Source organism: Pagrus pagrus (genome assembly GCF_965226575.1).
Source record: "Pagrus pagrus genome assembly, chromosome: 17".
NCBI classification, from domain to species: domain Eukaryota; kingdom Metazoa; phylum Chordata; class Actinopteri; order Spariformes; family Sparidae; genus Pagrus; species Pagrus pagrus.
The window spans coordinates 158,146-172,757 of NC_140201.1; the positions used below are offsets into that span (position 1 = coordinate 158,146).

The following is a 14,612-nucleotide window of genomic DNA, read 5'->3' on the forward strand; positions in this document are numbered from 1 at the left end:
ACTTCAATGTTAAATAAACATCACCGTTAAATAAACTCCACCGTTAAATAAACTTCAATGTTAAATAAACTCCACCGATAAATAAACTTCAATGTTAAATAAACATCACCGTTAAATAAACTCCACCGTTAAATAAACGTCACCATTAAATAAATGTCACTGTTATAATATATATATCATAAACCGGATGTGAGTCAACAGACTGAAACAGGAACTTTAATCTTTAGTGCAGCTAAACAGTTTTTTTTTACTTTACAGACTCAAAGAAAAACTAAACACCAAACAATTTGAATCATGCAGGTCAGAAAAACAACACAACAAATTAACAGAATAATAATAATGATAAGCACAGTCATATTAATAACAATAATAATAATAATAAATACACAGAGTCACACCAGGTCAGCGGAGTACCAAAAACAAACATCATAAATACAGACGGTCCGGTTCAATGGCTTCAGTTTGAGGACAGAAACAGGAAGTGGACAGTTCTGTTCAGGAAATGATGTCACAGGGTGTGTCGTGTAAAGACGACTCGTGACCTTTGACCTTTCACACACATGTAAAGTTCTTTAAGCTGCTCTTATATTCTCTCTTCTTAGACAGAATAGTCAGAACTTTTTCTGTAACAGTCTAGAACCTAGTCTTCCCTTTAGAACCAGGCAGAGAACCAAACAAGTCCAACATTAAACACCAGGTGGGAACCAGAACCATGTCCTGTGAGGAGGGTCACATGATCTGTTGAGGTAGCACACCTAGCATTAGCATCAGACTTTAGCAAACTGCATTAGCATCAGTCGTTAACAAACAGCATTAGCATCAGTCCTTAGCAAACAGCATGAGCATAAGTCGTTAGCAAACAGCATGAGCATAAGTCGTTAGCAAACAGCTGTGAGGATGGTTTTATAAAGGATGGCTGAAGTGGGAGTTTGTGTCCTTGTGCTTCAGTTTCAACACGTATTGATACAGAAGTTCATCAATTAAAACGTGTGAGGATGTTTGATGAGGTGATCGTCACATCACACACACACACACACACACACACACACACAGGTCAGTACCTTTAGCTACCTCCATTGGTCACATGACCCTCGTCATTCTTTAAGGGACTCAACAACCAGCACAACAGGGGGACAAATGAAACTGTTGCATTTGATCAGGAGTGCAACGTGTTCCTGGTTCAGAGTTTAATGTTCTCAGTAAGGAACCATCAGTTTGTTCTGTCAGGACACATTTTACAGTACAACAAGCAGGAAGTCAGCGTTCATGAAGTAGTACCGTCTGCCTGCAGGGAGGAGGGGAACGCTTTAACGGACGGACCAGAGAAACAACGCGAGAGTTTTCATAGTCGTACCAGCATCAGAATTCAATCAGTGACATCACTTCCCTCAGTCTCTGATTGGTCTGTTCATCTCTGACATTACTGAGAGCTAACCATTAATCCAGCTAACATGCTAACATAAGGCTGGTTGTTACCCAGGCTAATCTGTTAGCCTGTCTGCTGATTATAGTTAGTATGAGATGTTAGCATGTTGGCTAGCTGTTTGAAGTCTGAGGTGTTGAGTCAGGGTAATATTGGAGGTGTAAGCCAATCAGCTGGCTCATTAGCTAACTGTTAGGAGTAGAGAAGTGTAGTATTAGCAGGATTACCAGACCATGTCAGTTAGCATGTTAGCCAGCTGTAGGTGTTGGGTCAGGGCAGTAATAACCTGTCAGTTAGCATGTTAGCTAGCTGTAGGTGTTGGGTCAGGGCAGTAATAACCTTAGTAATAACCTTTCAGTTAGCATGTTAGCTAGCTGTAAGTGTTGGATCATTGTGGTATTAGTGTTAGCTCGTCAGTTAGCATGTTAGCTCATTAGCAGAGCAGCAGGAGCTCGTCGTCGCTGCTCTCCGTCTTGCCCGTGGCCTCCAGACAGGCGTCAGGGATCTGAGCCGTGTGGACAATCCCGCAGTGTTCGCAGGGGCCGTCCCGCCCTCCTCGACAGCTTTTCCCATGGTGATGGCGGGAGGCGTGGCCTGTGGTGGAGGAGGGGTGTGGCTCCAGCAGCGGCTGTCGGACGTCGCTGATCGAGGGCGAGGAATCCGAGTCGGAGACGGGGATCAGGAGCTCCACGTCTTCTTCTTCTTCTCCGCTTCCTCGTCGCTCGGCAGCCTCGGCCCCGCCTCTTCCCGTTTCCAGCTGGCGAAGTGGGCTGTGATTGGTCCAGGTCTGGTTTTGGTGGTTATGGCTGGTTCTGGTCAGGTTCCTGGCCAGGCGGTGCAGGTTCTGGGCCAGTCGCTGCAGGGCGGATGTGGGCGGAGCCTGGAGCTCTGTGGCATCACTATGACACTCTGGATCTGGACTGGAGGTTACTACGGCAACAGGGCTGGAGGGGGCCGGTGTCTCTCTGGGCCCGTCACAGCCTCTGTTGCGGCCGGGCGTTGAGGTCAAGGAGGTCGCTGACGTTGTCATGGATACCACAGCCTCCACAGCGGTAGAGGGCGGGGTTTTCTGAGGCAGCGAGGCAACAGACCCACCCACTGCGCCCACGCCGCGCTCTCTCCCCCGCTCGCCCTCCGTGTCCGTGTCATCTGAGTCTGGAGACAGCAGGTCTGAACCAGAACTCCCAGTGCTCCCAGTACCAGCACTGTCCTCCAGGTCAGCGGAGACCAGAGCCAAAGATCCGGACCGCCGGGACCGCGAGAAGGTGAAAAGACGGCGCCACAGGTTGCTATGACGGCTGGAGGAGGGGAGTCTGAGGGAGGTGAAGCCGAGCTGAGAGCGGACAGCCAGACGGAGGTTCTCCAGGACGGACGCCTGAGGACGCACAGAGACAAACATATTATATATTATTAGAATATACAAATTTTAAATAAAGTTTTCTGTTGAAAAACATTTATATACAGAACACAGACAGACAAACAGACAGGTGGGTGGTGGACAGACAGATGGGTGGTGGACAGACAGGTGTGTACCTGGCTCCCAGAGCACACTGGGAAGTCCTCCACAGGTGGGATCAGTCCCTGGGCGATCAGCTGACCATATGAGGGCGGGGCTTCCCTCCTCAGTAGCTCCGCCTCCACTCTGGACAGCTGTGTTTCAAACGACCTGTAACGACCAATCACAGCTCATCAGGACCAATTACAGCTGAACAACAATAGTGAGAACGATGACCAATCAGAGGCGTCCGTCCTCACCGGCGTTCAAACATGCGCAGTGAGTAGAGTTTGCAGGTGCAGCCAAGGGCGATGACCAATAGGAGGCCACAGATGAGGCTGCCGATGACGGCGGCGGTGATGACTCTGGTCGGGACGATGACGGGACAACTCTCCTCGTCGCTGCCGTCGCCGCAGTCGTCCTGAGCGTCGCACACCCACGACTCAAACACACAGCGGTTATTCTGCAAGAGGTCAAAGGTCAAACACACAAACATTCAGAACACGGAGAATGTGGAGGACGTGGAGAACATGGAGAACATGGACAACGTGGAGAACGTGGAGAACATGGAGAACGTGGAGAACATGGACAACGTGGAGAACATGGAGAACATGGAGAACATGGACAACGTGGAGAACGTGTTCATTTGTTCTTGGGTTATTTATCAAACATCTTTCTGTGCTTCAGCTTCATGTTCCATAATCAATAATCACTTCTGGATGACATCATACTTGTTGAGTGCCGTAGATTAACGCTGTGCTCTGGTCCTTCAAAAAACAAACAGAACTACAGAACCTGTAGTAAATGGACCTGAAGCAGACCATACAGTCAGTTGACTGAACATTTGTGAGGTTCTTCATCCAGCAGACATTTGGTACCTTGCAGTGGAAGTTCCCTGGCTGGCAGAAGAAGCAGTTCTTCTCATCAGAACCGTTGGGACAGCGGTTCTGGTAGTTACAGCGGTCGGATCGAGGGTAACATGCTCCGTTTCTGGAACAGGGGAACTCGTCCTCCTGACACGAAGAACAGTTCAGCTCATCACGACCGTTCGGACAGTGCCAGTACCCGTCACAGCGCTGCTGCTCGGTGTAACAGCCCCAGTTCCCCCCACAGGGAACCTCCCACGGCAGGCAGAACCCGTCCACCTTAAGAACATGGAAGGAGAGTAGAACCAAGTTAAATAGAACCAGTCCACCTTAATAACATGGAGGGAGAGTAGAACCAAGTTAAACAGAACCAGTCCACCTTAAGAACACACCTGGTAGGTGACATTGAACCCTCTGGCCGCATTGATCTTATCGGCATAGAAGTGAACTCGGAGCTGGCCAGACGATGACACCACGGCGACTGGCGCTCTGGAATCGAAGGCGGTCAGAACCCTGAGGAGACGGCGAGGGTTCTCCTCCAGACCGTCGTAGACCTTCACGTAGTCACCGTAACCGGTCCCATCCAGTTTGAAGTCTGTGAACCGGAGGACGACCTGCAGGAGGAAGAAGACGGCAGCTTTCAGGGAGGAGCTCATGGGAATTCTCCACCAGGTGTGGTGTTAGACGGAGGTCAGGTACCTTCCTGTGGTCTCCGGTGTCGATCAGCCAGGTGCAGTTACTTCCTGGAGGGTAAAAGTCTGGGTAGTTTGGAGAACTGAAGGAACCATAGAAGTTCCTCAACCATTCTCCACACGTGGGAACGTCACAGTCGATCTCATCGCCGAGGTCCTGAAGAAAACAAGATACAAATAAATGAGACGTATTGAAACTGTTCCTGCAGGGTCCAGTCCAGGACCATCTCAGCAGGGAGGAGAACCACTGTGGTCCTGAACGTAAAAGGCAGAACCGGAGGACATTTGTCTCTGAGATCAGCAGGCGGATTACATATCCAAGTGCTGTACCGGACTGTCCTGGTTCAGAGGGATTAGCTCAGGGTTAGGGTTCTCTCTTCCAGTCCTCAGCTCTGTTCCTGGTCCTGGTCTGTTCCAGTCCTCAGCTGTGGTCCTGGTCTCTGGTGGCATCTGGACTCAGAGGAAAACCACTGCTCCTGAATCCTCCTGGACTCCCTGTGGAGGAGGAGACCCGGTGCAGACCAGGACCCACTGGAGGGGATCCTGAGGCGTTCCCAGGCCAGATGAGATATATAATCCCTCCAGTGAGTTCTGGGTCTGCCCCGGTTCTCGGCCCAGGATGGATCTTGTTCTGATGCTTCGTTCAGACGTGGAGGAGCAGCTGAGTCCAGACACCATCAGTTAGTCGGCCGTGTGTGAAACGTTAGCAGCTGAGCAGCTGATATTATAACGGACTCTCAGCTGGTCTGAGCTGAGGGGCGGCCCGCAGGTCTGTAACTGGGTGAACTGGTTTGTTACCTGACAGTCGATGCTGCCATCGCAGCGCAGGCTATGGGGCAGACAGGTGTAGATGCGGGTGTAGCGGGACAGGCAGGGGAACTGGTTCAGGCTGCAGGGCTGGAAGGAGAAGGGCGAGTCCACACACAGCTCCTCGTCCGAGTTGTCTCCACACTCGTCCATGGAGTTACAGCGCCACCAGTCCGGGACGCACTTCCCATTAGAGCAGTGGAACTGGTCCACGTCGCAGCTGGATGCCTCTGGCTTACCTGCAACGGCACAGGATTATTGATCACTAACTGTCTGATGGAATGTCTCTCACATTTTCACCTCAGTCCCTTCAGGGTTCATGGATCAGCTGACACTCATCCTGAGTGATGTCATCCTGCCACTCTGTAAACAACGGCTACATGACAGTAGAGGATGAGCTGCCAGCTGTCCTGCGTCCTCACCAGTGATGTAGGACAGTCTGAAGCCTTTCCCCGTCAGACTGTCATCAGAGTGGAAGTGGATCCACACGTGGTCCTGGGACGAGATGTAGGGGGGCGGCAGGGACGACCCGCAGACCCGCAGCCCATCAAGGCTCCTGTAGCTGCTGATTGACATCCAGTCTGAGGAGCAGCGGTGGGACCCCTGAAGGTCAAAGTCCTGGAAACTACGACAGGAGAGAAGAACAAATTGTTAAAGGTTTTATACTGCATATGTAAATAGAAGACTAGCGTGGTTCTGGTTCCGTAAACCACGGAAACAGGCCGTCTGTCACCTGATGGTGATGGTGTCACCAGGTCGGGCTCTGATGTTCCAGCTGCAGTTCAGTCTGGCCGGATACTGAAAGGGCCAACCGGGGCTGGTGATGACACCGCTGGAGGCCCGGAGGAGCTCCGCCACCTCACCACAGGCTGGACAGACAGACAGGCAGAGAGTCAGACAGATAAAGAAACAGGCAGACAGTCAGACAGAAAGTCAGTCAGGCAGAGACAGACCCCCCCCCCTCCCCCCTGCCGAGGAAGGGGGTGGATGAATGGCTGTATATGTAGTGAAACTACACAAGTGTTATTTTATATCCTGTCCAATATTTTGTGCCCATATTCATTAGTCTAACTAATAGGACGTAGTGTTGTCACGATACCAACATTTTGGTATCTGTACCAACATGTATTTCGATACTTTTTCAAATAAAAAGAGAACGCAAAAAATGTCATTACTGATTTTATGTTAATAGAAAATCTTAGTAAGTAAAATAAAATACCACAAAGACAAGCTTTTCTAATGCACACAATTTTAAAATAAATAAACCAGACTTCTGCAGTGAAAAATAAAATTAAGGTGATACATTTATCATACAAGCTGAGGCCTTAATTACATTGAGATACATAACCTAAAAAATATTTTCATTAGATATAGCCTGTCTTTAGTAGGACCAATGTCTTTAAATGGTACGTTACTAGTCTTTATAACTATTAAATGGCTAAATGTGTAAGTCAAAGTTTGTTACTTTATAAAGATCATGCATGTATGCATTTTACAGCTCTGGAAAAAAATTAAGGGACCACTTCAGATTTATTGTAAATCAGCATGTCTACATGGCAAAAAGTTTAAAAATCACTGTGAAAATATAAATATAATAATATAATATAAATAAACCAGCTCTACTTTTGTTAAGAGTGAAGGGGGTGGCTTTTTTTCTCCCCAAGCTCAGGCTTGCTCCTCGTCCTCTCAGCTGTAGTTACAACACGGTGACGTCACGTGGCGAGGTCGCTGCGCTGTTGCGGGCGCTGCCGGCGGCGCTGCAAGTACCGGTCCCATCCAAATGCAATATAGTACCGTTTTAAATGCCTCAGTACCCCGGTACCAAATTAGTACCGGTATACCGAACAACCCTAATAAGACGCGGAGTGAGCTAATAAATAGGCCTAAGTACTTCTGTGTTAAAGATGTGAGTCAGACCAAGTTAACACATAGCCTTCTTCTGATCACTGAAGGGAAACGAAGTAGTCTAAGTTATGATTTACTCTTAAAGCACCAACTTCATATAGGCCTTAAGCAACTACTACAAAAGCACAAGATTTAAGCCTGCCAGACACGATTATAGGCTAATAAATAACATGCCTCAGATCATTTCAGATAGGCTTTTAAAAGGGTGACATTGCATTAAATGCCTATTGTGTCAGTTGCCATCACACTGGCCTAGATGCTATGCATCATTAACTTGAGCTACAGTAGCTTGTCACAGCTGGACTCCTGTTATGATGTCGTGGTCATTTTTAACGTTCGTAAATTCATTTAGGCAAAAAAAATAAAAAATAGCCTAACTATAACCTAAATCCTGTTCTGTAATTATTCTATTTATTTATCTTACGTTATTCAGCACCTAGCCTGTCTAAAACCTGCCCCCCCATCAGTGGGGAGAGCTGAGGTCCACCCCTCCCCCTCCTCTTCTTCCACAGCCTCTGTATGTGTGAGACTCTCAGCAGCAGCAGACGCACCTTTACAACACAGGGCGCCCAGCCGCCCGCTCTCCACACGACAACATGACATCACTGACTTGGCGTGTAAATGAGCAATACAAAAAACCGGAGGAAATGAATGTAAACAAATTTAAGGCAGCCGGTACAGGTCGGCACCGGGGTCGAGCCACCAAGATAAGCCCAGAGGTGGCTGCTACAGCCAGTTACTGTGGGCAACTGTCTGCTCCGTATTTTTTTTTTTTTTTTTTTTGCGGGCGCTCATGCCGCCCTGGGCAGCTGCACATACTGCCCATATGAGGAACCACCCCTGCCCCCCACTAATGGGCGAAGAGGGATCGGTTATCCGGCCAGCCTTGCTCGCTTGAGGCACTGAATTGAATTGAAGGCGCAAAGCATTTGGCTAGGAGGGGCAGGTGGGCGAGGGTGTTCAATGTAGCCCTCTGATTGGCCAAAAGCTTTTCACTCCACTTACACACAGATTGTTGTGGCTCAGCGGCAGAATCAACTTCATAGATTGAACTTGCATAGAAACTGAAACCGGCGAACTGCGAGGTGCAACAAAATGCAACAAAATTAAACAAAATGCAACAAAATTAAACAAAAAAAAACAAAATGAAGGCAGGCAGTCAGTCAGTCAGTCAGAAAGTCAGTCAGACAGACAGACAGACAGACAGACAGACAGATAGGAAGTCATGCTGCATTCCAGCCTCTATGAGCATTATCTGCCACGAAACTAGTTCATTTCACCAATATTTTGTCATGATACGCTCGTGCTATTCCCCTCTGAGTCCGGGCTCGTCTGTTATCAACATCCGGGGTCAAACTAGCAGCAGCAGCTACAGGTAAACAAGCCGGCTGTCGCAGGTGCGCGCGCAGCTCAGAGACGACATCTTCCAGGTCAGAGGTAGTAGGTCAACCTACAGACCCCGGATGTTGACAACAGACGAGCCCGGACTCAGAGGGGAATAGCACGAGCGTATCGTAACAAAATATTGGTCAAATGAACTAGTTTCGTGGCAGATAATGCTCATAGAGGATGCACTTCAGTGCCCCGTCACTCGCATTGTATGGATATATCGGCGCTACACTGGATCTAATTTCGTCCAAACGACGCCAAATGACACGAAAGTTATCCGGGTGAGTAAATGATCGTATTTTGTGCTAGAAATGCTGGTTTGCTAAAGAGGCTAATGTAGCTAACAATAACAAAACAATGACTAGCTTGCTACTGCCCTGATGGCGTCCATGTTCTTCCGACTTGTCGTGTAGCGATGACAAACGGGAACGCTGAAAGTGCTACAAGCCAGGAAATGACGTCACGTTCTCGCGTAAGAGCAACTCGGGCGAGTGGTCTCCATGTAACTGGAATGCAGCATTACATCCCCACTTTAGATGTTTATCTTTTCCTGGTGTTTGTCTGCTGTGACATCATCGTGGTTGTGACCTCACCATTAGATATTCCGGACACGTAGACGTTGTCGCTCCTCTGAGACGCAGCAATGCATCCTGGGAAACACACAGCGAAAAATAACAGAAGAAGCTAATGTTAGCATTGCGCTAATGCTCAGAATGACATAACATGAAAATACACAAAAACCCAAACTCGCGTTAAATTTAATTTTTTATGACTCACAGCAGATTTAACTCCTAACATGTTACATGGACCCGAGGTTCTGATTAATATGTTCTACACGTTTATTATTTAAATCAGACGGATCATTTAACAGCACGATAAAGTTCAACACACTTTGTATGAAAATCCCAAATAATAAAAAGTAACAGTGACAATGGAAACAGAACTGAGACCAGAACAGAACTGAGACCAGAACAAGTATTAAGTTCACGTCTTGTCTGGCCGCCATCTTTGTTTGGAGGAAACATCTTAAAATACACAAAATGTTTTTCATTCGGATGTTCAAAACTCCAGAACAGGAAGTGATGTCTTTATCTTTTACTTCCACACTTTAATGAGCAGGATGATGATAAATGACAGTCTGGATGAGTTCAGAACCTTGAGCTGGGCCTGAGCCGGTGAACTCACCTGAGAGGATGAGCAGGTAGACGACACTCTGCCTGCAGCCTGATCTCAGGGCCATAGTAACCCTCAAGTCTCCAGCAGATGATGATGATGATGATGAAGGTCAGCACACAGCTGGACGAGCTGACAGCTGCATTTCACCGACAAATCAAATCAAACACTGAAATCTGACCCCAGCTCTGTGCTACTGAATTAGCTGTACGCTTACCATCTGCTTAACTCACTAACCTTAAATATTTCGGTAAACCGGCTGCAAGCTAAGCTAACAGTCAGAGCTAACCTGCTTCACATCGTAAACTGTCCCCCGATGGAAACAAAGACATCAGAGTCTGTTAGCTGCGGCTAACAGCTAGCGTTAGCTCGACAGAACAGAAGCATTAAACAGACATTTCAGATGATAAACCTCTGCTGTCTGAATACAGCGACACATAACGGGAATAACCCGGAATACGTTTTAAAACAACAACACACAGCGTACAGCTAAGCTAACTACAACAGCAGCTAGCTAACGCTAACTGGATAACATACGCTAGCTCTATTTCTATAGATACAAATTAACCCAAGGCTAACGGCTAACCAGTCTCCTCCAGCGGAGCCCGGCAGAAGAGGCTAACATCAATAACACTGGTCGATTAGCTGGAACATGCTAACGGAGCTAGGCGGCTAGCTAGCTCGTCGTTCCCCACAACGACGACATAGAGCCCGGAGAGGGACAGCTAACCCGGGTTAATTTGAGCTAACCCGAGCTAACGAACATCACCGGTGAGAATTTAGCTGCGCGAGCGTCGCGCCGCGTGTCAGTCTGGCGACATCTTCACAGTTTGTGTTAGCTGTTAGCTGTTAGCTTCGGTGTCGAGCTGAACAACAACAGTCCGCAGGCAGCTGCGACCCGTGCGTGAGTGTGTGCGCGTGTGTGTTGATGAGTAGCTAAGCTCCTCCCGTCCGTGTGTGTCTGTGTGACGTAATGAACCATCAGTTTTATTCTCTGATGTAATAAATCATGACGTGGAAACAGTTTAATATTTATTGTTTCAAGTCGTTCAGTGATTTATAAATAAAACTGATTTATTTTGTTAATACCTCATTTTATTTTGAAAATCGTGTTGATGGAAAATGTTACAGTTCAGAAATGTGAGTTTGTGAATATTTATATGAAAATATTTAATATATATATAAATGGTATAACCCTCACCACAGTGAAAATAATGTGCATGAACAATCTGTGTAGCCAAAGCCCTGTGATGTAACTTCTCTGATTAACAACAGGTCGTTAACAGTTAGCAGTGATGAGCAACTCTATAATCTGTCTTTTTAGCAACAAGTTCAGCCTTCAGCTGAGTTAGGCTCAAATTGATGGAGATGAAAGCTGCAGTCATTTTCAAAGCATAATTTAAAAAATTAAACCAATGTGAAAGCTATGGTGGTGTGCTATTGCACCAACAGAAAATAGAAGTGCAGACTGCTCACCACACGGTTCAGTGCATCAATGACAAAACAATCAACAAAAACAGACAAACAAAAAATAAAATATAATCAGCCGTGGCACATTGAGGCCTGTTACTATTGGGCCTGATCAGGACTGCTCTCAGGCTCAAAGGATGTCCATTTCAAAGTGGTTGCTGGACAGGATGTTGTCAAAGTGCTGTCCAGCAGGAGGGGCAAGAACTGTACGTACACGGCACCTCAAGTGTAGCTCCACAGGTATGAGCACTAGACTCCAGGTATGAGCACTAGACTCCAGGTATGAGTGGAGGTAGGAAATGGGAACCCATCCTTGTAAAAAGGTCGAGCAAGTCCTCTTCATCACTTTCCTCCATTGTGCCTTGGAGAGCCTTCTCAGCAGCGGATCTCTCAACTGGAGGAAGGTAGTTGAGAAACGATGACATCAGGATGTCTGCATCACCCGAGTCAAGTCCATGAACGCAGGCTAAAATGAAAGCCTTCGATAGCCTCACTGGCATGACACCATGGTCTAGTAATGCTTTCAGCCTAACAGAAATCTGGTCTCAGCCTTGAACTCGCTCTGTTTCTCCTTCACACTGTTCAAGAAATTGCTCCCAGAATGCAGTGTAGACCTCCCTTGATACTCTAGCATCATCGATAGCTTTTTCATTTACAAAGTCCATGTTTAAAATCTAATTCATTGTGCTGCTGTCCATAAATACAGCCAGAAGATCTTCAACAACCTTTATCCTGCAAATTGACGCACGTCGTGGGCTCTGTGGATTTCCTGGGCTGCCGGCTGCTTGAGTTTAAAGGCAAATGTTGTGGTAAGAAATTCAGTCCACTGTCCTGCTAGAAGAACAAAACATACACATAACAAAAACAGAGTGGTCAGAGGCCAAAGTATCCTAACTGTTAGTATGTTTGTGTCATGGTCGAAATAATACTGGATCCTATGTTTCCCATAATGCAACTCAAAAGCATCTCTTACAAACTGCACACCTCCGGTTTATAACACAGGCTTTCTATTCAAAATGACAAGGTAACCCTGACAACATCAGTATGACATCATCACAGTTACTTTTTCAGACTGGTCCACAGCCTCGCAGGACAGAATATACATGATATAAAAAGCTCATCACATCTTTACAGTTATGTAAACTCATACAGTAGTTTAAAGGATGTGTTCAGGGTTGCTTACCTGTGCAGTGTGCACTGCCTCCTCGTGTATGACTGCACATCTAGTGTAGGCCAGTGGCTGAAGGCAATGGGAGTTGTAAATCCTGCATAGGTACTCCATTCACCTCAGCACTCTGAAGGATATATGTATTTGTTTTTAATACAAGTTGTGCATGACATACCACCATAAAAAAAACATTTGATACAAAATGTGAGAATTTTGAAGTTGTGAAAGCAAACATGGCTGCTGAAGAGGGTAACATCTTACACTTACCCCATACAGTGGCATTCACAGGTTTTCCATCAGCTCTTAATTGATTTTTTGTTATTTAAATGTTTTAAAGTAGCATAAGCAATTAAATGTTAATCAATTATTGCTGCAGCAAAATGAAGCTCTAAATAAACATGGGGTGAACTAAGTACAGTAAGTGTAGGTTATTTCATTCACGTGCCCATGTAGTGCTGGGGGAACAGAACAGTATGAATGCACAATTGAATTTTTGAATTCATAGAATCAAATTTGCTATTAATATAATACTACATTTCTGTATTTTGTCTAGTTTTACTGGTTTTAATACCTGTATTAGTATAACCCCAAAACATTGCTGATCTTATCACATTACCTGTGTGACATCCTCATTGTTGACGTAATTCAATGTTATCACAACTGTCTCGACACCGTCTGCTCCGCCGGATCCCATTCAACTGTATCTGCCTCGTCTACTTCTGGACCATCTTCAAAGGTCTCATGACAGATGTGCTCAGGCTGTTTGTGGGAAGTCATGAGGAACTGCACTGGTCAGATCAATGATTTCAAAGCAGGAGTCCGGGAAATCATTAGAAGGCTGGAAATCATCATCACCATCACTTGTGTTGGTGTCCTGCCCCTCGCCATTGAGTGTTTTTAATGTCTGTTGGGGTTGAATGAGAGGGATGTGATTTTCCTGGACCTTGTGCTGTCACCGTCTCAGATATTGCTCTTTGTTTTTTGGATCTTGGTTGCATCTGGAAATGCAGATTCTGCAACAAATAAGACAAATGTTTTCAATGTTGTTGTCAGCAGTCATTTAAAATCATGGCAAGGAGAAAGACATGTTCCACATTTAATATTAAATGGTGTGCAAAAAATACATATGGCTCAGGGAAGCTCCACTAAAGTCTATTAAGAAGAAAGGACAACTTTTTTTTTAGATTTTCTTCCATCTCCCTCAGTCTGTATGATGCACTCAGCCAATGCATTAATGAATACAACCGAGTAAGCTTTGTACTAATATAGTTATCCAAAAATTAAAAAATGTATTAAGTTGCAACAAAAAATGTATCTGACCACACATGTAAAGAATAAAGTCCACGAGGTGCACGTATATGCAGATAAAGGTTCCTGACACACTGGGTGACTGTCGGCACTCAGGGGAACCGCTCTCTCTCTTATGGATGAATGAAGTTATTACCTGAAGTGCAATCTTTGAGCAAATTCTCTTTCCGTCGGTCCCTATCGCTATCATTACTTTATTTATTACAAATATATTTCCTACTGCCACTAACCTGTTCACTTTTGTCACTGTCGGATGATCCAGCAGATCTGTAATCGAATCATCTGCATCGATGTGAGATCCATCTTCAGTCAACTGTGAATCTGCTCCCTCAGGGACGCTGCAGATAAATCCTCAGATAAGGAATCTTCAATACATTCATCCGCTTCAGATGAGGATCGATCTGTTGAAGGTTCTTCTTCTTTTGTGCAAATGTAAAATCTAAGCAGCTTCAGTTTGCTTTGTTCATACAGTCTGCCAACAGTGTCATCGAAAGGGAATCTTGTTTCTTTTAAAATCACAGACGTCAAAGGTAAACTCATCAGCTCGCCCTTTTGATGAGTGTCCATCTGGGAAAAATAGGTCCTGTCCCATTTCCAAAATCTGAGCAACAGCTGTCGTTTTTTCCACAGTTGCATGTCTTGTTCCTCCGCCATTGCTGGTCCTCACTTGATGGTATTCATCACTGGCAAAATGAAGCCATCCAATTTCAATGTTCCTGGAGGTCTTTTCTCCTGCAGAATTGTTTTGTCTTGCCATCCCTCACCTCTCTTTTGGAACACACCTGATGTACCACACAGCGCTCCTTTTGTCTTTGATTTCATTATCTCTTAATCTCTGTATAAGAGTATCTTTATCGGTGCTGCACTTTGTTTTTTGTTTTTTTAACTTAATGTTTATTCCACATATTCGAAATAC

General features: G+C 45.9%; 1 protein-coding gene across 3 annotated transcripts; it reads right to left on the reverse strand.

The window, feature by feature from the left end:
* Window positions 1-200: 200 nt before the first annotated feature.
* Window positions 201-10,663, reverse strand: lrp12 (low density lipoprotein receptor-related protein 12). Of its 3 annotated transcripts, none has more exons than XM_084380253.1 (12): window positions 10,520-10,663; window positions 9,763-9,889; window positions 9,171-9,227; window positions 6,017-6,152; window positions 5,706-5,908; window positions 5,275-5,522; window positions 4,484-4,633; window positions 4,177-4,398; window positions 3,797-4,063; window positions 3,179-3,381; window positions 2,957-3,089; window positions 201-2,798 (listed from the first exon to the last, which is right to left on the reverse strand). In XM_084380253.1, the coding sequence occupies exons 2-12, from the start codon at window positions 9,815-9,817 to the stop codon at window positions 1,857-1,859; spliced, it is 2,616 nt and encodes an 871-aa protein (XP_084236379.1). In that variant the 5' UTR covers window positions 9,818-9,889; window positions 10,520-10,663; the 3' UTR covers window positions 201-1,856. The 3 variants fall into 3 exon arrangements, with proteins under 3 accessions (XP_084236379.1, XP_084236378.1, XP_084236377.1); XM_084380252.1 differs by having other exon boundaries at window positions 10,501-10,663; XM_084380251.1 differs by having other exon boundaries at window positions 9,988-10,663.
* Between the last annotated feature and the right edge of the window lie 3,949 nt (window positions 10,664-14,612).

Bases quoted from the DNA above. Each gene is read 5' to 3' on its own strand.
- lrp12 (XM_084380253.1), bottom strand. From the start codon at position 9,817: ATGGCCCTGAGATCAGGCTGCAGGCAGAGTGTCGTCTACCTGCTCATC. The intron at 4,064-4,176 runs GTGTGTTCTTAA...CATGTTCTTAAG, and splicing joins GGTTCAATGTCACCTACCAG to GTGGACGGGTTCTGCCTGCC. The intron at 3,382-3,796 runs GTACCAAATGTC...GACCTCTTGCAG, and splicing joins CAGGGAACTTCCACTGCAAG to AATAACCGCTGTGTGTTTGA.